At 37.1% G+C, this 23,278-nt stretch overlaps 3 protein-coding genes across 4 annotated transcripts in view; 2 read left to right on the top strand and 1 right to left on the bottom strand.

The window, feature by feature from the left end:
* The window catches only part of VWA5A (von Willebrand factor A domain containing 5A), a 78,703-nt gene that overhangs the window by 38,014 nt on the left and 17,411 nt on the right, over positions 1-23,278 (bottom strand). The gene's annotated exons all lie outside the window — the stretch shown is intronic.
* On the top strand, positions 3,153-4,085 carry LOC129478587 (olfactory receptor 10N1-like). The gene has a single exon (XM_055270101.1). It carries the CDS (start codon positions 3,153-3,155, stop codon positions 4,083-4,085), a length of 933 nt encoding a protein of 310 aa, XP_055126076.1.
* LOC129478586 (putative olfactory receptor 10D4) lies at positions 14,524-22,523 on the top strand. Its single transcript, XM_055270100.1, is given in 6 exon segments — positions 14,524-14,695; positions 14,698-15,419; positions 19,103-19,108; positions 19,929-20,168; positions 21,322-21,407; positions 22,382-22,523. Coding segments are annotated over 6 exon segments (1,368 nt in total).

Genomic DNA, 23,278 nt, shown 5'->3' with positions numbered 1-23,278 from the left:
GCTTAAAATCTTGTCTTTCCTTATCAACATTGCCTTATTGGCTCCTCTCATCCAAGCAGAGAACAATAGAATTCTCTATCTTTTTCAAGGTTATATCAGGAATATCATCATATGTAATCCTTACACAATTCTGTGAGGTATTATCTCAGTTAATCAAAAACAACATTAGTGGATACTCACTATATACCAAGCACAACTATAAGAATATCCCACATTTTGGCAATATTTTCCCATTGACTTGATCTTGATTTCCAACATCAAACTAGTTTTTCTTTTTTTTTTTTTTTTTTTTTTGAGACGGAGTCTCGCTCTTTCACCCAGGCTGGAGTGCAGTGGCGCGATCTCGGCTCACTGCAGGCTCCGCCCCCCGGGGTTCCGCCATTCTCCTGCCTCAGCCTCCCGCGTAGCTGGGACTACAGGCGCCTGCCACCTCGCCCGGCTAATTTTTTGTATTTTTAGTAGAGACGGGGTTTCACCGTGTTAGCCAGGATGGTCTCGATCTCCTGACCTCGTGATCCGCCCGCCTCGGCCTCCCAAAGTGCTGGGATTACAGGCGTGAGCCACCGCGCCCGGCCAAACTAGTTTTTCTATTTATCCCCTACATTTTCTTAATTTAAAAGTCACATATTACACTCCACTTTTCTGTGCTGAGTTATTAAACGTCTTTTTCTAGGAATGCGTTAAAATAACTACATAGCAGTTAACTCTATTTGCCCTGTGTTCATTGAGCCTAACTGAAATTGTTCAGGAACCTCCCAAGATACCTATGTGAAGAGATGACTAATCCAGATCATAGAGGCCACCCAGTGGCCATGCACTTGTTCTTCAACAACTAAGGCACACATACAAACTGATTTCAGATCAAGATGATCACCCAGAGGAAGAAGACAAAAGGATCCTAGGGTAAGGAGGTGGGGTAGTGGAGGGGAATGAAGAATACTAGCTTTCCCCCAACAAGAAACCCCAAAGGACTCCAAAATTCAAAGAACCCAATACAATAAACAGAATATCTATAGACTTGGTGCCTTAAGACAATAATAGATTACATCAATTTTGTTAATATGTTGTGATAACACTTTTCCAGATTTGATTATCACATGATCTAAGACATAGGATCTAAATCTGGTACCTAAGTTTGTGTGAATAATTTTGTCCTATTTAAGATATTGTTTACAATAACTCCTTTTCACATTCTTTAGTTGTTGTTCTGACAGAACTTTCCACCAATCAAAATTTTGTTCTTTTCCTTCTCTTCAGAAAGGTCCATTTGCCTTCCTTAAGTCTCCTCCAGCAAGAGGTAATTATGAGTTACAGCAATTTTGAAGATATTCAAGGCTCATCCTATCTCTCCTAGTTCAGCAATTAGATACTCTACATTTCTATGAATATCTAAATTCCTTTTATTAGGCATGTATTTGAAGCCAAAAGTAGGCTGACTACAACCATTTTTTGCTGGGGTTAAGAAAAAAGACAAAATAGTCAAAGGACCAAAGGAATAATTCTAGAGCATTCAAAAATTTGATCAAAATAAACACACTTGTTGGGTGCTGCTACTTCTTAAATCCTAGTGATATAATCATGAGCAAGAATAAACATGGTCTCTTCATAGAACTCACAGTCAGATAATATCCATAAATTAATTTCCAACTTTTCATTCATTAATTCCCCTAACAAATATTTAAATTTCAGCTATTCAGAAGCACTGTGACATGTGCTGCAGATTCAATGACAAATTATAGCTACTACTCTCAGGGATCTGGAAGTCTAACAGAACCTGAACTCAATTCCTTCAGTACTTCCTGTGTATATATGGATGATATTGATCTGTCTTACCACTTCCATATTTTTAGAGGCTAAAATTAACAATCAATAACTTTTGCTTATAAAGAGGATCAGAGAAATTGACCAGGAATTGTAAATAGAGATAAGGGCAATTATTTGTTTTCATATTTGGGAATATCAAAAAAAAATCAAAAAAGTAAAAACTGAAAACGAAAACATCCTTCTTGGATGATTCACAAGAACCTTTATATTCAAGCATTGTCATACCCCAGCAGCAGTTACATATTCTCAGCATATACAGTTACCTCTTTCCTTAAAATAAAACAGTCAAATTCATAGAAGCCGTGAGCAAAATGATGGTTGTCATGGGCAGGGAAGAGAGGGAAATGGAGAGTTACTAATCAATGGCTCTAAAGTTTTAGTAATGCAAGATGAGTCTAGAGATCTGCTGTACAATATTGTCCCTATATTATTAATAATAATATTGTATTCTATACTGAAAATCTGGTAAGAGAGTACTTCTTAAGTGCTCTTACACAACAAAATAATAAAAAAATTTTAAAGATAAAAACACACAAAAAGCTTCAGAATTGAAATATTTTAGTTTCATTATTTTAAGGATTCAAAAATACCAATTGTTAGCAAAGATTAAATATTTCATATCTGCATCTTTATATATGATGTGACTTCACTAAAACCTAAAACTAGGAAGTAATAGTATATCTCAGCTGCTAATCTCTAAGCAATTTAAAACCCCAGAGTAATAACCAAATTAGTCACTGTTAGTTTCTTTTCAAACAAATGAATATTTCCAAATAAGAACATGCCAAAAATAAAAAGTTTATTTATAATTAGAATGATATTAACACAACCCAAATCTTAATGCTCATTGCATTGTATCTCAATCCATCATTCTTATTAGACATGTCAATGACCAAATTGACTTTTGGTGAATAATTAGGGCATCTGATCACATCTTTGAGTAACTGTAGAAATATTCTGAAGAGGAATCAGGAGGATCTGACTTGTAAGTTGGTCTTTTTAGGGCATTCTTTATTGTATAATTGGTTGTGGACATTAATTATGTTCTCCGTTCTCTTAGCCCATCCAACATTTCACTGTATTAATGTTTCATTTTGTTTTGTGTCTATATTCATGAAGGAATAGATCTCAAGATACGAAGGCATATACATGCTTTACTAATCCCTAAATGTCTTTGGAATAATTTCTAATTCTTAATTTCAACATCAACTTAATGTTTAAACAAAAATTGGTGCCAATGAATGTATTGGTATTGAGTTTATCCCAATCAGCCTCCACATTCATATTGTCACATATTTTGTGAAAACCCAGACTACCCTTCCACGAACATGAGGAATAACACATTGCTGAATGAGTTCATTCTACGGGGAATACCTCAGACAGAGGGACTGGAGGCTGTACTCTGTGCTGTCTTATCATTCATCTACCTCTTCACCCTACTTGGAAATTTACTCACCCTTACAGCGATTGTTTCTTCCTCTACCCTTCACACTCCTATGTATTTCTTCTTGGGACTCCTGTCTACTTTTGACATATTGTTCCCATCTGTAACATGTCCCAAGATGCTACTGTATCTCTCTGGCCAGAGCCCAGTCATTTCTTTTAAGGGATGTGCTTCACAGCTCTTCTTCTATCACTTGCTGGGTTCTGCTGAAGGCTGCCTCTATTCTCTGATGTCTTATGATCGCTTTGTTGCCATATGTCACCCACTGAGATATATGCTCATCATGAAGCCTGGAGTCTATGTCGGCTTGGTCGTGGTAGCCGGGTTGGTGGGTTGTCTTCACGCCACCATTTTGACCTCCTTTACCTTTCAGTTGTCCTACTGTGGCCCTAATCAGGTGGACTACTTCTTCTGTGACATTCCTGCTGTTTTACCCCTGGCTTGTACTGACAGTGCCCTGGCCCAAAGGGTGGCTTCCACAAATGTTGGCTTTCTGGCTTTAACACTTTTGATCAGTGTCTGTGTCTGCTACACTCGCATTGGGATTGCCATCTCGAGAATCCGCTCATCAGAGGGCAGGCAGAAAGCCTTCTCCACCTGCAGTGCTCACCTCATTGCAATCCTCTGTGCCTATGGACCAGTAATCATCATCTATCTGAAGTCCACACCCAACCCCTTGCTTGGTGCCATGGTGCAAATATTAAATAATGTTGTCTCACCCATGCTGAACTCGTTAATCTATTCCTTAAGGAACAAGGAAGTGAAAAGGTCCCTGAAAAGAGTATTCCGAAAGGTTTTACTTACTGTTTGTGAATAAATTATGAGTTATTATTGGGGATAAATGTCATAACTAACATTATTCTTTGTCTCTTAATTCTGGATAAGGAATCCAAAGGGCATAGCAAGCACTTGGAGATAGATTTCTTGCCCCTATAATAGGTAGCCAATATGTCCTGGTGAGGATAAAGAGGATCTGTAGCAGTCCAAGAAGCACCCTTCAATAGTTCCTCTCTGTCCAAATCAACATTCAATTTTACCTTATTGTTTTGCTCCAATTAAAATGTAATTGTTCCCCTTTTCTGCCTATAAGAATTTCAGTTCTTCTTCATAACTAACATTCATAGAGCATGATCTGTCTTCTGGGCATGTGATGAACATTTCACATACATTACCTTATTAAATCTTCACATCACCCCTATAGAGCAGATTTTACATAATGTAGAAAAGAGTTTTGAGGATTAAATATTTCAAATAATGAACCCAAGGTTACACATTAAGCAGCAAATCAGACCTCAAACTCAGCTCCAGTTAACTTCAAATGACCTCCCTGCTATAGATTCCTGTACCACATAGCTACCCTAAGTGACCTGCTTGGCAATTTACTCATCCTAATTACCTCTCTCCAGAGCTCATGATACAAAGAAGTTGTCTGATAAATAACTGGTAAAATAAGTACTGACAGAGGTTATGTCTATATACAGTCATCCCTCAATATTCATGGGTTCTGCCTTTGTGAATTCAACCACTGTGGATCAAAAATGTTCAGAAAATAAATTTTACAAAGTTCCGAAAAGCAAAACTTGAATTTGCCTCACTTGAGTACTACATTGAATTCATGTGCATGAAATGGTGGTAGGCATTGTATTAAGTATTATAAGTAATCTAGAGATGATTTAAAGTATACAGGAGGATGTGCATGGGTTATATGCAAACACTACACCATTTTAAATAACGGACATGAGTATACTTGGATTGTGGTGTTTATGGGGGTCCTAAAACCAATCCTCTGAGGATACTGAAGGACAACTCTATTGACTTTATTGTTATCTCCACTTGCTCTATTCTACTACACAATATTCCCACCTGTAGATGGTGGCACTGAGATACAGCAATAAGTGTCTTTCTTGTGTACTACATTCAGTTATGCTAAAGCCAGCCCTAGACCCAAGCCCTCTTAAGTCCTACTGAGTCATGGTTTTCCTACTGCATCATGCTGCCAATATGTCAAAATACTCTTTAGTGTAAACGCAGGGGGAAAGTCTTTCCATTCAGTGTTGTTGAAGAGAAGATTGTCTAATTATGGGGCTTAATTAGCATGCTCATTTTATTCTCCCAGCAAGGTACTTTTTGTAACTTAACTTCCAACAAGACTGGAGTTGGTAACTGTTTCTCGATTTTCTCAGAATCTAAAGTGAAAGAAACAGTACTATTAATTGGGGATCCTACAGACACACCAGCTCCTAGTTTCCATGACATTTTAGTTATTTGTAGTTTTTCTATTCCATTTATAGTCCCCAAAGTTCCCTTCGTATTTGAAACCAGTAAACAAAAACAAGCAAAAATCTCTAATAAAAATGCTTACTTTGCAAATAGCATTAAGCAAAAAGGATGAAATGAAGCTCCTTCGTGCAATAGGAGGATTCTACAGCTCCTCCTAACTTGATTGGCAGAAATCCAAGATGTCATAGCATCCTATTCCCACACTTTGGAGATGCCTATCAGAGATGATATGCTGGATTCGAATAACCCTAGTGTTAGTTTGCTGTTCTACTAATGTAGGATATTTGTAGAAGAATCTACATGTCATGATATCTGGTAAAGCCTGAATAGTGTTTAGGGACAGGTGTTCAACACACTGATACTTCTATAATAGATTTCTTTTCTAGACAATGGAAAGTTTCATAAAAGTAGGGATTATGTGTGTCTTGCTCACCATTGTATCCATAGGACATAGCCCAGTGACATAGTAAGCTTCCAGTGTAGGTTTGCTGAATGAATGAATGGATACCTCTTTACCCATTCAAATTGTGATGCAATTGTATATTTATCGATACAGAGGAACATGTGTGAAATAATTAAGATACAGAATAATATTATGTCTGAATTTAAATATATATTCATGTTTAGGTAAAACTGATGATATATAAAAAACAAAATCTGAATGACCAACTTTTTGGCTGTTTCTAAATTAGTCTTGCAATGACTGGCACTGAAAACAGAAACTTTAACCATTTAAATCTTTCCTGTATCTAAAAGCACACAACATGAGCTTTTATTTAAAACACATGTGCACACATACATAAACACACACAGACACACACAATCACTTTTTAAAATCTTACCTCATTAACAACAACAGCAACAAAACCAAATAAACTGATTGAAAAAATGGGTAAGGGACTTAAACAGACATTTATCCAAAGAAGAGACACGAATGGCAAATAAGTATATGGAAAGATGTTCAATACCATTGAGCATTAAGGAAATTCAAGTTAAAACCACAATGACATATCACTTCAATAAGGATGGCTACTACTTTAAAAATTACAATAATAATAAGCTTTGGCTATGATGTGATAAACTGGACCCCTTGTACACTAATGACGAGAATGTAAAATGGTACAGATGGTATGGAAAACAGTATTGTATCTTCTTAAAAGAGTAAAAATAGAATTACCATATGATCCAGCAATTCCAGCTCTTGGTATATACACAAAAGAAATAAAAGCAGGGTCTTGAAGACACATTTGTACACCCACGTTCCTAGCAGCATTAATCACAATAGGCAAGAATTGAAAGCAACCCAGTATTCATTCAATGAATGGATGCACTAAATGTGGTATATACACAAAACAAAATATTATCCAGACTTAAAAACAAAGGAAGTTCTGACATGTGCCACAACATGGATAAGCCTCAAGGACATTATGCTAAGTGAAATAAGCCAGTCACAAAAAGACTGTTTAAATCCAGTAATATGAGGTATCTAGGGTAGTCACATTCATGGAAAAAGAAACTAGAATGTTGGTTCCCGGGAGCCACAGATGTTGGAAGGAAATGGAGAAGTTGTTTAATGGTTATAGAGTTTCAGTTTGGAAGATGAAAAAGTATAGGAGATAAATAGTCCAGCAACAATGTAAATATACTTAACACTACTGTACTATACATTTCAAAATGGTTAAGATGTTAAATTTTATCCTTTGTGTATTTTACCACAATTTTCTTTTTCTGAGACAGAATCTTGCTCTGTTACCCAGGCTGGAGTGCAGTGGTGCAATCATGGTTCACTATAGCCTGGACTTCCCCAGTGAAGAGATCCTCCCACCTCAGCCTCCAGAGTATCTGGGACCATAGGTGTGCACCCCACACCCAGCTAATTTTTGAAATTTCTTTTAGAAATGAGATCTCATCATGTCGCCCCCATGCTGGTCTCAAACTCCTGGGCTAAAGGGATCCTCTCATATTGGCCTTTCAAAGTACTGGGCTTACAGACGTGAGCCACCACACCTGGCCTGCATTTTTTTTTAAAGGTTGCTTATGCAGTTTTTGCACATTCTGTGGCTTGTGAGTTATCTCCTTTTTCCTGTAACTACGTCTACTGTAGTTGAACCCTCTCAAATCACTGTTTCTTTATTTTTTATACCTCCATTTGGTGTGGGCAGAGAAAGAGTTTGAGAAGTGTGGTCTAAGGTAGCTTTTCAGAAGATCTGCCTAGAGTAATAATTATAAGCTACCATTCATTGAGTCCTTATTCCTCACCAGGCACTGCATAATTGCTTTTTATATATTATCTAATGTAATTTACATATGAGTTCTGTGAGATCATTTTACAGAAGATGAAATGAGATTTAGGGATGTTAGATAATTTTCTTTAAGCCACACAATTACTTTGTGGATGTAAATGGGAATCTCAGATCTTCATGCAGCTATGCACAATACAGCAAATTTGATGAAACTTCAGAAATAAACATTTGGCCTTCCACACCCCCCTCAAAAAAAAACTTACCCCAACTTTTTTTTTTCCATTCAATCTCTCAGATGCATGAAAGCTCATCTGAGAGAAAACTCATTTGTAATAAAATATTCTAATTCCACAGAGTGGGGTGCGATTATGCTCATTCTTATCTTGTTAGTATCCTCTGTTGGTTCTAATCCTCTGGATATTCCCAGAAGATACCTGTGTGGGGCTTTACCTGATAATTAAAGTATGGTTCGTACTGCACATTCAGGTATAGAAACGTAAGCAGAAAATGAAGCTTTGTTCTGACATTGTCACACGAGGCTAAAGCAGGGCCTTAATCCACATACATTCCCCACAGCATTTCTTTGCCCTAGTGACTATCTTTCCTCTTTTTTTCCTGACCAAATATCTCAAAATTCTATAGCCCAGTGATCTTCCTTATTTGTCTCCCTGAAGGTGCTCTTGCTCCCCACAACCGCTCTCCTGACTGTACCTAGAATTATCTTTCACATTCTGTCTTCCACAATGTTCCAAAACTCAATGCTGCTTAAAACTGTCTTACATTTTCTTAAGCCTCCTAATGTAGAGACCGCAATCTCTAAAGAGCAGGGCCTTTAGTCATCATTCACTTTTCTGCCTCTCAAGCTTTATCTCAATTTTTTTCCTCTCTCTCCTCAAGTTCTTCAAATATACTTTACATCTTTCCAGTGAAGGCTTTGCACATGCTATTACCCCCGCCTAGAAAGGTTTTCGCTTTCAGATCTCAGCTGGGATAACATTTTCTCAGGGAAGTCCTCTTCTACCTTCAAGGAACATCGGCTAGCCATATAAATCATGATGTGAATACATATTTAATTTACTGATATGAAAGAGGAACATGAATAGGATACAAATACTCTACCATGATAGCTTTTCAATCTGCAGCACTTCTTCCTAGCCCTTACCACCTTAAATAATTATCATTTATATATGTAGGATTATTTGACCAGTGCCTCACTTTTTCTACTAGACTGTAAGTTCATTGAGGACAGAGACCATGGCTAGTTCCTGTTCACCAGAACATGGCTGTTTTTGTGTATAATGGTAGCTCTAATAAATTTTTGACCTAATAAAGGCTAAAATGACCTCAATAAAATCTCTAATTTGTTCACGTAAACTTTTCTCCTCTTGTAGCCTTTTCTTGCCTTTGCCTTTGCTTAGCTTCTTATCTGCTTCAGATGTCTTAAACATTATTATAATTAGTTCTAAATTACTAAAATCCTTCCCTCAATCATGTCTTCCTGCCCAGTCTTCAGTGAGCTCACCTGCCTGTTCCATTCACACACCCACCCTGTTATGCTCTTTTAGAGAAAAATCACAAACCAAGCAGGTCAGCAACCCTACAAATTTATTATTGTCTACCTCTAGTGTTTTCTAGCAGTTTTAATACTTTTCTTCTATAGTATTGATCCTATTTCTTGCTGGAATGACTATTCATGAATTTGAGGTCTCAAACTTCTACTTAACTTCTAGGCTGTCACTCACAAAGAATGAAAATTGAAATCACCAGCAAATGGAGAATGAAAAGGTCAGCAAGATCTCAATATTCCCAATCATGAAGTTCTCTCGGAAATTGAGTGGAAAATGTGGCTTAATAGAAGCCTAAGTGGAGACTCTTCTTTCTAGGCTGAATTGGAGACAGCAGGACCTGCGGCCCAAGAGCTACCTGATTTATTCCACCTGTCACAGGGGGAAAGCTGAAGCCAGGAGAGAAGGGAAGAAGGATGGTGTCCCCCACTAGTTCTCTGTAATATTTACCCTTTCTCTGTCCCATATTGAGAGCCTAGGTCAAGTACACCATGTTATCATTTAGTTGTCTATATGACCTTTACTATTGCGCACAGTGCTATATACATTGCAAGGCTTTGTGAATGAATATTAGTTTTTTCTAAAATTAAATTTCCTACTGGATAATTTTTTTTGCATGATAACTTTCCTAACGTAACTTTCATCTGTTGAAGAAAATTGAAATCCTGACTACGTGGTTTTGCTGTGTAAAATTAAATGAAACAAAAATTAAAAATTTTGTATTTCTTTGCAATCAGTATATTGAAGTGATATCTGCTCACTCACGTTCATTGCAGCACTATTCACAATAGCCAATCTTTCAATCGCTAAGTGCCTATGAGTGGATGAATAAATACAGAAATTGTGGTATATCTACATAACGAAATATGATTCAGCCTTTCTTTTTTTTTTTTTTTTTTTTGAGACAGAGTCTCACTCTGTCGCCCAGGCTGGTATGCAGTGGCATAATCTCGGCTCACTGCAACCTCTGCCTTCCGGGTTCAAGCAATTCTCCTCCCCTAGCCTCCCGAGTAGCTGGAACTACAGGCACACGCCAACATGCCCGGCTAATTTTTGTATTTTTAGTAGAGACGGGGTTTCACCATGTTGGCCAGGATGGTCTCGATCTCCTGACCTCGTGATCCACCCACCTTGGCCTCCCAAAGTGCTGGGATTACAGGTGTGAGCCACGGTGCCTGACCGATTCAGCCTTTAAGAAGAAGGAAATCCTGTCATTTGTGACAGTGTAGATGAAACTGAAGGATATTATGAGAAGTGAAATAAGCCAGGTACAGAAAGACAAATACCACATGATCTCACTTATATGTGGATACTAAAAAAGTGAAATTCATAGAAACAGAAGAGTAGAAAGATATAATAGTTATCAGGTGCAATGGGGCAGATGTTGGTGAAAGATACAAAATTTCAGTTAAACCAAAGGAATAAGTTCAAGATATCTAATGTACAACATGGTGATTATAGTTAATAATGTATACTTAAAAGTTGCTAAGGGAATAGATTTTAAGTGTTCTTACCACAAAAAAAGTATGTGAGGTAATACATGTTAATTAGCTTGATTCAGCCATTCCACAATGTATACATATTTCAAACCATCATGTTGTACACCATAAGTATATACATGTTTTATTTGTCAATTAAAATAAAGCTAAATTTTATTAAATATAAATATTTAACATACTCAGGACACATATAGAATCTACTTTTAACACGAAAATTGATAAAACATTGAACCTTTGCTTTAAAATGCAGACAAAATACAACTTTCAATGATACTTTTGTTACTTACGATAATTGAACTGTAAGCAGTAATAAGAAAACTTGTGGGGTTTTTTTTTTTTTTTTTTTTTTAAACAGTTTTCTCTCTTGTTGCCCAGGCTGGAGTGCAATGGTGCCATCTTTGCTCACTGCAACCTCCACCTCCCAGGTGCAAGCAATTCTCCTGCCCCAGCTTCCCATGTAGCTGGGATTACAGGCACGCGCCATTACACTCAGCTACTTTTTGTATTTTTAGTAGAGACACGTTGGCCAGGCTGGTCTTGAACTCCTGACCTCAGGTAATCCACCCTCCTTGGCCTCCCAAAGTGCTCGGATTACAAGTATGAGCCACCGCGACTGACCAGAAAACATTTTAGTTACTGTACTGAAGTCTTTCCTGCCGTGATCTGATCACTATTTCTTCTGTAACAGGTATTGTCACTGAGAACATTTGACCTTCGGGAACGTAGAACATGAGTGTTTTTGCTGTGACCATCCCATTAATTTAGCAGGTGCCATTTTTATTCTAAAACATTCTATTTGAAGATCTAAAATAGTCCATGGCATTTGACTTCCCTGAATACATTTTTTACCAGACCAGTAAATTTCATGAGATTGCTAGTTAAAAGTTTATTTCCTCTTTTTTTTGTACAAAATATTTTTTCTAGTTAGTCATGTTTCAAAACATTAAAAATAATCAAAGATAAATAGAATGGCAGAATCATTGAATTTTCTACTCTTTTATCATTTGCTAGATGTGCAGCAAAACAGTTTTCTTTTCATATAAAAATTCCAGATGTATTTGGAATAGTGCAACTACCTAAACATTCCTTAAACACTGAAACTTTATGGCCAAAATCCTAAAGAAGACACCAAATCTAAACTCCCTCCAAGTTAAGAAAGTGATAACTTCTTTGATCTTTACTTTCCTCATCTGTAGAGGATTTCACCAGAGTTTTGAGGTTTAAGTAAAACTGTAAAATAGACTTTTCTTCCAGATAGATTATATGTTTTTTGAGCAAACAGACAATGTCTAACCCACCTTACCCACCCCCAACCTTTCTCTCTCCTGGCAAATAATCAATGTTGACAGGTGATTGGCACTCGACATTTGTTAAGGTAAATGTATATATAAATAAACAAATGAAAGAATGTATTCAATGAGGAAGTTTGTATTCCACCTCAACCCCTAATATGTATTGAGTATTGAAAGTATTTAACTCAGAAGCTTTAATAGATGTCAGGTAGTATAAGGACAGATACTTCAAGTGATAGCTTATCATTATGTTTGAACCCCCAGCATATTTATTCCGTCTTTCTTCTGGCGGTAGCCCCTTTTACTCCCCGCTGGAGAACTGCCCATCTCCATCCCACCGTAGCCTGTACCCTGCTCACAGAGATAGGCATGTGACTCAGCCAAGGAAGTCAGATTCGAACCTTGGGGTGAGGCACACAGAAGCAAAGGCAGCTGAGGTAGAACCAGCTGATGGCAGCGCCCTGAGGCTGCTCCATGAATTCTAACAGCTAAGGTTCCTCCAGCTGCCTACTTCCCACCCTTCCTGGGCCTAGTTTTCCCCTAGTTTCTTTAGTTCTATAAGCTGCCCCAGTTACTGTTGCTTGCAATAGTCAATTCTGTCAATACTATATAGGAAAATAAGGTAGAATTTATTTATAAAAAAATAGTATACACACATGAAAAGCAGTAAATATAAAAATACACAATAAATACGTGGATATATGTGTCAAAGGAATGTTTAAAAATATTCTTCCACAGAAGTATATTTTACAAAGGAAATGATAATAATCAGGCTCTCTCTCTCTTTCTTGCTCTCTCCCTCTCTCTCTCTTCTCTTCTCTCATTCATTTCTAAGGTGTAATTATACCAAGTAGTTAATTGCTCCCTTGCTTAAAAAGTTCCTTGAGTTGAGGGATTAATACCCCAGGGAAGACCAAGGTTATTTAAAATGTCCTGTATTGAGGAATGATTGCAGTTCCTTGAGTTAGACAGGAAATTACTGTAAGGCAGCTGATGCATATTTAGATTTGTGACATTCTATTTGAAAGTGATTGAAAAAAAAAAAGAATTCAAGTCACCTACTTGTAGACTCTAGGCTGATGGGGATTTAGGCACAAACCTACCTTCTGCTGGGGAAGGAAAGGAAGACAATAAGCAGCAGCCAATTATGTTCCCTGTTTGCCACGTAAGTGCACACATTTTGCCCTTCACTTTTTATCTTGGCTTTCACTGTCATCCTCCCTTCACAATCTCCAGGAAAAACGAGAGAGAGAGAGAAAGAAAGAGAGAGAAAGGGAATCATCTTAGGTAATAGAATATATGGGTTGATCTATAATTTATAGATCTCACCGCCAAAAAAAATTAAAACAAGTAGAAAAATATATTAGATTTTTTTAAAGTATGAAACTTGGAAAGGAGTCTTTACTACTGCTACCCCTGTACCTTCTGCTGCTACAAAATTAGGATGTGGCTTAACTTGGGTCTGGTTAGACAATTACAGACTTTGGAGACAGAAATGAAGTCTACCAGTTACTCACGTGCACTGAATTCACGTGACTGCAGAGGATAAGGAACTTATTATTGCAATTTTCTGTTCATTAAGAGCTATCTGAGATCCTTCTTTTGAATAATTTCTCACTGTTGACCCTCATGGCCAGGGAGACAATGAGGGAAAGATACTTTATATTTTGTATATGTCTTACAGAATTATTAAGTAACTTTTGGAGAATTACTGTAATAAAATTTTCTTAGATGAACGTAAGAAATTTGGATGAGACCTTGTTTGTTATGAAGACATTAAGTATTTACATTTGTCCTTTTAGATCATATATAATTTATGCTATTTAATGGTAAATATGAAGAATGGCAGCTACAAGACTAGTTGTGCAAGGCTTCTTGGTAAAATTATTAAATGAGAGGCATCTGCAATTAGAAACTGCACTGCAGTCTTCTAACTTATAAGTGGGAGCTAAACAACGGGCACACGTGGACGTACAGAGTGGAATAACTCTAAAAGTCGATTTGGGTGGGAAGGGGTGGTGAGGGAAGAAAAATTACCTATTGGGTGCAATGTACACCATTTGGGTGATGAATATGCTATAAACCCAGGCTTCAGTACTTGGCAATATATCCATGTAACAAAAATCCACTTGTGCCTCTTAAATCTGTAAAAATAAAAAGTTATAAACAAGAAAAGAAACCACTGCAGAATGATATCCAGTACAGAGCAAAGCAGGCAGATCAAGATGATTCTACCAGGAAGCATTCCTCTGTAACTATCTAGATCTGTTGCTTCTTTTCCATTTCATCGATCTAAACACAGGTAATTTACATGCATATTAAATTTAACTACATATTTCTTTTCACAGACACCCAAGAGTTGATTCCTCCCCAAGAATGAGAAATCACATAATGGTGACTGAATTCATCCTTCTGGGAATCCCTGAGACAGAGAGCCTAGAGACAGCCCTTTTATTCCTGTTCTCCTCATTTTATTTATGCACCCTCTTGGGAAACGTGCTTATTCTTACAGCTATCATCTCTTCCACTCGACTTCACACTCCTATGTATTTTTCTTGGGAAACCTCTCCATCTTTGACCTGGGTTTCTCTTCGACAACTGCCCCCAAGATGCTGTTCTACCTTTCAGGGAACAGCCATGCTATCTCATATGCAGGCTGCGTGTCCCAGCTTTTCTTCTACCATTTCCTAGGCTGTACTGAGTGTCTCCTCTACACAGTGATGGCCTGTGACTGCTCTGTTGCCATATGTTTTCCTTTGAGATACACGGTCATCACGAACCACAGGGTGTGCTTTATGTTGGCCACAGGGGCCTGGATGGGTGGCTGTGTCCATGCCATGATCCTAACGTCCCTCACCTTCCAGTTACCTTACTGTGGCTCTAACAAGGTGGGCTATTACTTCTGTGATATTCCTTCAGTGTTACCCCTAGCCTGTAAGGACACATCCTTAGCCCAGAGGGTAGGTTTTACAAATGTTGGTCTTTTGTCTCTCATTTGCTTTTTTCTCTTCCTTGTTTCCTATACTTGCATTGGGATTTCCATATCAAAAATCCGCTCAGCAGAGGGCAGGCAGCGAGCCTTCTCCACCTGCAGCGCTCACCTCACTGCAATCCTTTGTGCTTATGTGCCAGTCATCATTATCTATCTACAACCCTATCCCAGTGCCTTGCTTGGTGCCATAATTCAGATATTGAATAATCTGGTAACCCCAATGTTGAATCCACTAATCTATAGCCTTAGGAATAAGGATGTAAAATCAGCCCTGAGGAATGTATTTCCCAAGAAAAGCTTTGCTCTGGGAAATAAATGAGAACATTTAAAGCTTTGCTGGATTTAAGATTTTGATTTCATTTTAAAGTTTGATTCTCCACACCCTAAGAAAATTTCCCATCTGCTGCTGCCAAGGCATGTTGAAATGAAATGTACTCTGAATCAATCTACTACTTAATCTTGCTCTTTTAAAATATCTGTCTGTTGGTATATTTCCCTATACTTTAGAATTAAATTTTTTTTTGACTTTTGGAGGGCTTAAAGATAGTAATAAGGAATAATGTGTAATTGCTGCACTCCAGGCTGGAGTGCAGTTGTGTGATCTTGGCTCATGGCAACCTCTGCCTCCTGGGCTCAAGCGATTCTCCTGCCTCAGCCTCTCGAGTAGCTGGGACCACACCTGGCTAATTTTTGTATTTTTAGTAGGGCCGGGGTTTCACCATGTTGGCCAAGCTGGTCTCAAACTCTTGGCCTCAAGTGATGTGCCCGCCTCGGCCTTCCAAAGTGCTGGGATTACAGGCATGAGCCACTAAGCCCGGCCTATAATTAAATGTAATTAATAGAGTAATTTAGCAGACATTGCACCTTTCTTTCTTTCTTTCTTTCTTTTCTTTCTTTCTTTCTTTCTCTCTCCCTCTCTCTCTTTCTTTCCTTTCTTTCTTTCTTTTTCTTTTTTGACAGGGTCTTGCTCTGTAACCCAGTCTGGACTGCAGTGGCGCAATAATAGCTCACTGCAACCTCCATGGGCTCAATTCTTTTGTAGTAAGGATTCTGTTAACACCACTGACACACACCTTCACTCCAAACATTTCTTTGTTCTTTAAACCTTTGAAAGAGTTAAGAGAACACATTTGCTTTCTCCTATCATAGTCCCTGTTAAAAGTGCATATATATATATATATATATATATATATGAAGGAGAGAATGAAAGAAGAGAAATCAGAAAATCCTACTTTACTGCAGATTATAATATTTAATTTTCTGCCAATAAATATTAAAGCTCAAAGTAACTTAAGTACTGTTTAAGGTAATCCTTCTAGTATTCAGTCTTGTGTGATTTCAAGATTTTTCTAGCATACGGATTCCTTTGGAATATATATATTTTCCTTGTATTATTAAATCCCTGGAAGGTCATGTGTACTGTTTTCTCAAAAAAAAATTAAATTAAATTTAAAAAGGAATGTAGATGTATTTCTGTGTCTGTCATAGAAAGCCCATGTTAGAATTTTCATTGAAATTCAGGTAGCAATAATAAATTTGTCCACCTGAGAAAGAGTACATTTCTTTTTTTCTCATAATACAATCTGTATAACTTATTTTTATTCTAATCTCTGTGTTCCATAATGCTGGGGAAAAAGTAGGTAAATTTTGCTTATGGAAATAATGTTACATTTTATAATGAAGGTATTCTTGTTTCTCTTTTCCTGATTTTGTTTTCTGTTTCTTTTTATATTTTACTTCCAAGTTGTCTGCCTTTTCTTTTAAGCTACGTGAAGTCCTTTTTGTAAAGAAGCAAAGGATAGACAAAAAGAAAGATGGAAGGAGGAAGGAAGGAAGGAAGAGAGGGAGAGAGAAGGAGAGGGAGAGAGAGGGAGAAAGAAAGAAAGAAAGAAAGAGAGAGAGAAAGAAAGAAAGAAAGAGAGAGAGAAAGAAAGAAAGAAAGAAAGAGAAAGAGAAAGAGAAAGAAAGGAAGGAAGGAAGAAAGAAAGGGAAAGAAAAAGAAAGGAGGGAGGGAAAGAAAAAGGAAAGAAAAGAAAGAGAAAGAAAGGGAGAAAAAAGAAAGAAAGGAAGGAAGGAAAGAAAGAAAAAGAAAAGTAAATAGAAAGAAAGCTGTATTTAGAGCTAAAATAGTACTTCATAATGGAATGATTATTACCTTCCTCCTCTTACCTTCAACTCCTATCAACACAGGTGATTGAACATCAGTTCTCCAAGTGGAAACTATAAGTCACCACACTGAGCCTGCAGTGAGCTATTAAAAGATATTAAATGAGCCCCAGTGAAGGCACATTGGTGACCGGTGATTTGTGATGTGCTATGTAAGAGCCTCTACGATGAGATAACCATAAGTGTACCTCACAAGCAATCAGGTAGTCAGTTACTCTATCTAGAAATAAAATAGACTTATTTTATTTATAATCTAGATAGTTACTCTATCTAGAAATAAAATAGACTTATTTTATTTATAATCTAGATAGTTACTCTATCTAGAAATAAAATAGACTTATTTATTCAATTTCAAGAAGTCTTTGTAACACTGAAGTTCCTTCCAGATAAGTAATAGTTGGATTGTAATATTAAACATGTCAAATGTTAAAAAATAAAATGCAAATAATGGCTTTATTTCCCTTTATCTCTCTAATATAGACATCAAAACAGGTAATAACTATCCATTACAGCAAAGTTGTTGTAATTTTCGATGTTCTGTTAACCAAGACACATAACAGTCACTCCTGTCTTTAATATCCATGTTTTCTTTCCTGGTCTTCTCTTTTTGGCAGGCAAGTGCTGAAACAGCCATATGTTTCACAACCTCCACTCTTCTGTCTTTTAACATGCACACATGCACACATACACACTTCTGTTTTAAGCATGTTGCCACTTGTCACTACAAAGAAACAGATGGCAATACTAAAAAATAATAATCACTTGTAAAGTTACAATGGCTTAGAAAATCTCTTTGAATTTTTCCCTGACAGTTTCCTCTAATGTGCATTGAAATGTCATTCCAGCTCTTCTCTCCCAGTTTCTTCACTTTTCATCCAAGGCTCAGGTTTACAGGCGAAGCACCTGGATTCAGAAATTTCTTTAGTTAATGGAAGAACCAAAAGTAGAATCCAGATCTTCTGATTTTCAGTTCAGTTCTCATTTTACTTCACAAACTTATAATGCCAAGTGAGAAATTTATGGATAACCTTGATGCAACATAAGTTTAGTTAATCTTTGCACAAGTCATAACAGCAATAAATATACTAAATAAAAATAAATATTTTATTGTAAGAATATATCTGTTGAGTCAGAATATTTATTTATTCTAATATAAAACACTGAAAGTTTTTAAAAATAAAAAATTTAACACAAAAGAAATAATTTCTAGTTTTTCTGTTAAAGCATTCCTACACGTTTCATCAAATTGACTTTTAAAGATTTAAACAATTTCAGACTTACAGAAAAGTTGAAAAGGTAATATAAAGTCCATGTATATTTGTTACTCAGATTCCCAATGTTATCAGCATATTGTATTTGTTTTATTCCTTCTCTCTCTCATTCTCTCTCTACCCCTTCCCCCAATATTATGTGTGTGTGTGTGTGTGTGTGTGTGTGAGTTGCAATCATGTGATCCTTTTCCCCATATCTTACTTATAGTTTATTTCTTAAAACAAAGGGTGTCCCCTTATATAACTATAATATAGTTATCAAAACCAGGAAATGAATATGAATACAATACTATCATCTAATCTACAGGTATTCTTTAGCTTTCCCCAATTATTCTAATAATGTTTTTAAAGCACAAAATGTCCAGGATTATATATTGCATAATGTTATTTATCTTTTTTTTTTTTAATCTGGAATAGTTCCTGAGTCCTTTGTATTCCAGGACATTACTGTTTTTGAATATTTTAAGATGGGTACTTTGTACAACATACATCAGTTTGAGTTTGTCTAATGTTTTCTCCTGATTAGATTCAGGTAGTATGTTTTTGACAGAACCAACTCCGAAATGATGCTGTGTTCTTTCTAGTATATTATATCAGGAGCTACTTGCTGTGAATTTGTTCCATTACTAGTGATGTTAATTTTTATCATTTGGTTAAGGTAGTGTCTGTCAGAATACTCAACCATAAAGCTATTATTTTACCTTCCTAATTAATAATGATTTTTTGGAGGGATGGAAATTTTGCAATTATGTACGTATCCTATTACTTCTCAATTTTATCTGCTGGTTTTAGCGTCCATAGATGATTCTTGTCTGAATTATTATTATAATTGCCAAATAATAACTTTCCAAATCAATTATTCTTACCACATTTGGTCATTGGTTTTCTACTATAAAGAAGATCTTTATCTCTCCCTCTATTTATATCAAAATGACACTGTAACTAATTGAATAAACCACGTGATACCAATCTTTTTGCTCTGTCAGCTGGAATCATGGGAGAAGATGATTATACTAGGATATTATCTCTCATCGGAGGAGGAATATCCCTTTTTAAGAGAGGAGATGTAAAAAATATTAAAGGGACATCCTTCCACTAAACTAGATGACTTTCAAGTTACCTTCCAACTCTGAAATACTAATTCTGTGATTCCATATGGCTGTCTCATAACTGTAGAATCACTTACATCGTTGGAAAAATGGAAGCATAGACAGAGGAAGAAATGGCCTATGGGAAGCCTGGGAGGGAGGGGGGTTAGGAAGCCGTTGTAAATCAGCCAACAGATAAAAAAAAAATTCCTCTTTCACTTGCTTGGTACCCGCCAGTTGTAAATATTAAATATTAAATACTAGGCAATAACGACAGTCAAGCAAATAACAGGATTTATTTGTTTTAAGAAGAGACACGGTATTATAGAGAGATCACCAACATTTTTCAAGACAGGAGATGCAAGTTCCCTGGACCCAAATCTCACCATTGAACACAGGGCTGTTCATGAGAATGGAGGAATGAATAAGTTTACATTAGAGTGTCTGGAAACATCATTCACTCCCCTCAGACTGTACATTAGAATAGAAGGCTTGACCATTCCTGTATGTACGTGTTGCCAAATACCTCAGCCAGAAGCAGTTATACCTCGTCAATCTCAGCATTATACAAGTACACGATATGATTACAGAATAGAGTGCACAGTAAACTCACGCCGTCACAAAGTCCTAAACCACTGCTTTCAGTCTCTGCAGTCTACAGCATTTGCTGTGAAAACATTTCTGAATTAGGTGCTGCAGAATTAGAAAATGAATCCGTTTCCCAGAGTTCTTGGGAAATCACATCAAGAATTCCAACGTCCATCTCAATCAGGACTTTATTTCAATCTATACCTTTACATCACCCAAAGCTGTTTAAAAATTTCAGTTTCTACAAAACATAATTGCCTTGCACTCTATACTAGTCAAAAGGCCTAAGTCAAGTGCACTGGGAATAGAAAACTTTTTTTTGTTGTTTTGTTTTGTTTTGAGACGGAGTCTCGCTCTGTCGCCCAGGCTGGAGTGCAGTGGCGCAATCTCGGCTCACTGCAAGCTCCGCCTCCTGGGTTCACGCCATTCTCCTGCCTCAGCCTCTCCGAGTAGCTGGGACTGCAGGCGCCTGCCACCACGCCTGGCTAAGTTTTTTGTATTTTTAGTAGAGACGGGGTTTCACCATGTTGGCCAGGATGCTCTCGATCTCCTGATCTCGTGATCTGCCCGCCTCGGTCTCCCAAAGTGCTGGGATTACAGGCGTGAGCCACCGTGCCCGGCCCAGAACATTTTTAAAACGTGATTTACTTGTTCATTAAAATCTTACTTTCAAGGTTTTCTGTAAATTATCACCTTCAGCACATGATACGAAATAACCTTGTCTAAAACTCACTTAAGTGGGCAATAAGTTAAATGGCAGACCCCTAAACAGTTTTTGGACATTTGTAGGAGATGAGCACTGAAAAGGGTGTGATACAACCGAGCATAGGGCAAATCACCTCTGTAGAACGAAGGAGATTTTGTCTGGAGAGAATACAAAACCATAAACATGGCTTGCAGAGTTATAAATGTAGGGTCCCCTGATTATGAGTTAGAATAACTGTACTTCCTTTATAATTGGTGTGTCAGAAACACAAGGCTCAAAAGGACTGGAAATTAATAGGTTAAGCATATACTGAATTGCATGTTATTATTCAGCACTTATTTGTTGACATACCCTGTACCATAGTTAGGATCTTCGAGTACAGAGGTGAATAAAATGAACACGGGCCCTACCTTTAAGAAACTTACATCAAAGGAAGAAGGGAGCCTTCAGTAAAACTTGGAGACTATGATGTCACCACTGTAAATATCTAAATGTTTCATAAAAACAGGAATACTTGACATTTATTTACCAAAGAGAGAAAGAAGTATCTATAGGTAAATTATTTCCCAGGATATGGCAGGCTAATACCATATGAATCTCTCAATAAGATATTACTGGCAGTTGAATTCTAAATCCAGACTCACTGTTTATGGGTTCCAGGCAACCTGCACAGACTGACTAGTATCCGGACAGGATGACATCAAGATTTTTCTCCTTTCTCTCATATTGTCTCTAGAAGTTACACTCCTAACTTCCAGACCACTAGTTCTCTCATATAATTTTTGCAGTAGCCGTTGGTTGAAATTATACCACGTACTGGGTCCTGGGAATATTATTTTGCTTGAAATGTTACTACATGGCTAGGAATTTTTTTATTGTTTTTTACTATTTTAGATACTAGGTTGGTATTGTGAAATTCATATATTTCCACTTGGGAAAGCGGAAACTAACAAACAGCCTTTGAGTTGGAGCATTCAAATTAGGAAGTACTAAAAGGAGCCCCACCCTATTTCATCAAGAGAAAGCCTAGAGGTTAGCCACAGAAGAAGGACCTGTGGCCTCAAATAAGGCACTCAGCCTTAGAGTAACATGAATATAAAATTGTGGAGGGAGAAATGTTGGACTTGTAATTCTTTGGACTTTAATATGCGACAAAAGGATATTTCATATTTGTATTTACTTTCTGAAAATTTAATACGAAAAATTCATATTTAGAATTTATATTTGTGTGCAGTTTTTGTTGGCATTATATTATTTGGCATATTTTAACACTTGTGAATGTTCGTTTTACTGTTTTTTCTTTTGGGCTATATTGAATGCTATGACTAGACAATTTGTGATGAGAAATAGATTAGAGAATGCAGTTTTGGCTGAGAGTGAAGTGTGTCCTTGATATTAAATCAATGTACACTGTGTTCTGAAGACAGCCAAGCAGGGCATCCTGCTGGCTGATTCCCGCAGCTCTCCCTGGGTTGCCTGGCAACAAGCTGGCTGAAGTCAGAGTCGTGCTTTTCCCCCAGCAGTGGAGAAGGCAATCTGAGATGCTGCTGGTTCCAAGGCTTTAGAAGAAGAGAGATAGGATTTTCCCTTGCATTCTTAATCCAGTTTTATCATTAATGATACTAACATTTTGATCCAATTGGATCTTTATTTCTATTCATCAATATTTGGTACACAGAGACGAGGAAGTGGGCAGAAAGGTGACTGATTAGGCTCCCTCAGCATACGTTATAGCATCATTCTATTCCCAGGTTGCTATGGTGCTTCCTACAGTCCAAGTTGCTTATAGGTAAGTGAATGGATTTATGAACTAGAATTCAGTAACCATGTTTAAATTTCTTCCTAACCTCAACCTCATATGTATAATGAAGCATCACAAATACTTTCTAAAGTGCATACCAACCTAAGCTTCATGCTGAACACACTACAAAGAAGGTAATCTATCAGTTGTCAGAGCCTCTTAATGAGGCTCAAGATGTGCTACTGCCTGCGATAAATTAGCATTTCCCTTCTGTCTTCCATCTTTAGAATAATGACTTCACATCATGCTGAGATGCCCAAGTCAGAAACTAAGAGCACACCTCTACCTTTCCACACTCCACTCGGCCAATCATCCATTCAGTTCCATTACTCTAATTTTTAATCTTTTTTGTATTATCATCCAGTCTCCCTATCAATTGCTCCCACTTTGTTTCACACCTTGATCACACCCTGATGTCCTCTTAAAAGGAATCCTAGCCACTACACCGGCCCCTGTCCAGCTGCCTGTCCACACTGATTCATATGATAACACATTTTTAAAACACCATCTGATTACATT

Source organism: Symphalangus syndactylus, chromosome 3, assembly GCF_028878055.3.
Source record: "Symphalangus syndactylus isolate Jambi chromosome 3, NHGRI_mSymSyn1-v2.1_pri, whole genome shotgun sequence".
NCBI classification, from domain to species: Eukaryota; Metazoa; Chordata; class Mammalia; order Primates; family Hylobatidae; genus Symphalangus; species Symphalangus syndactylus.
This window is presented reverse-complemented; position numbering and strand designations above follow the sequence as displayed.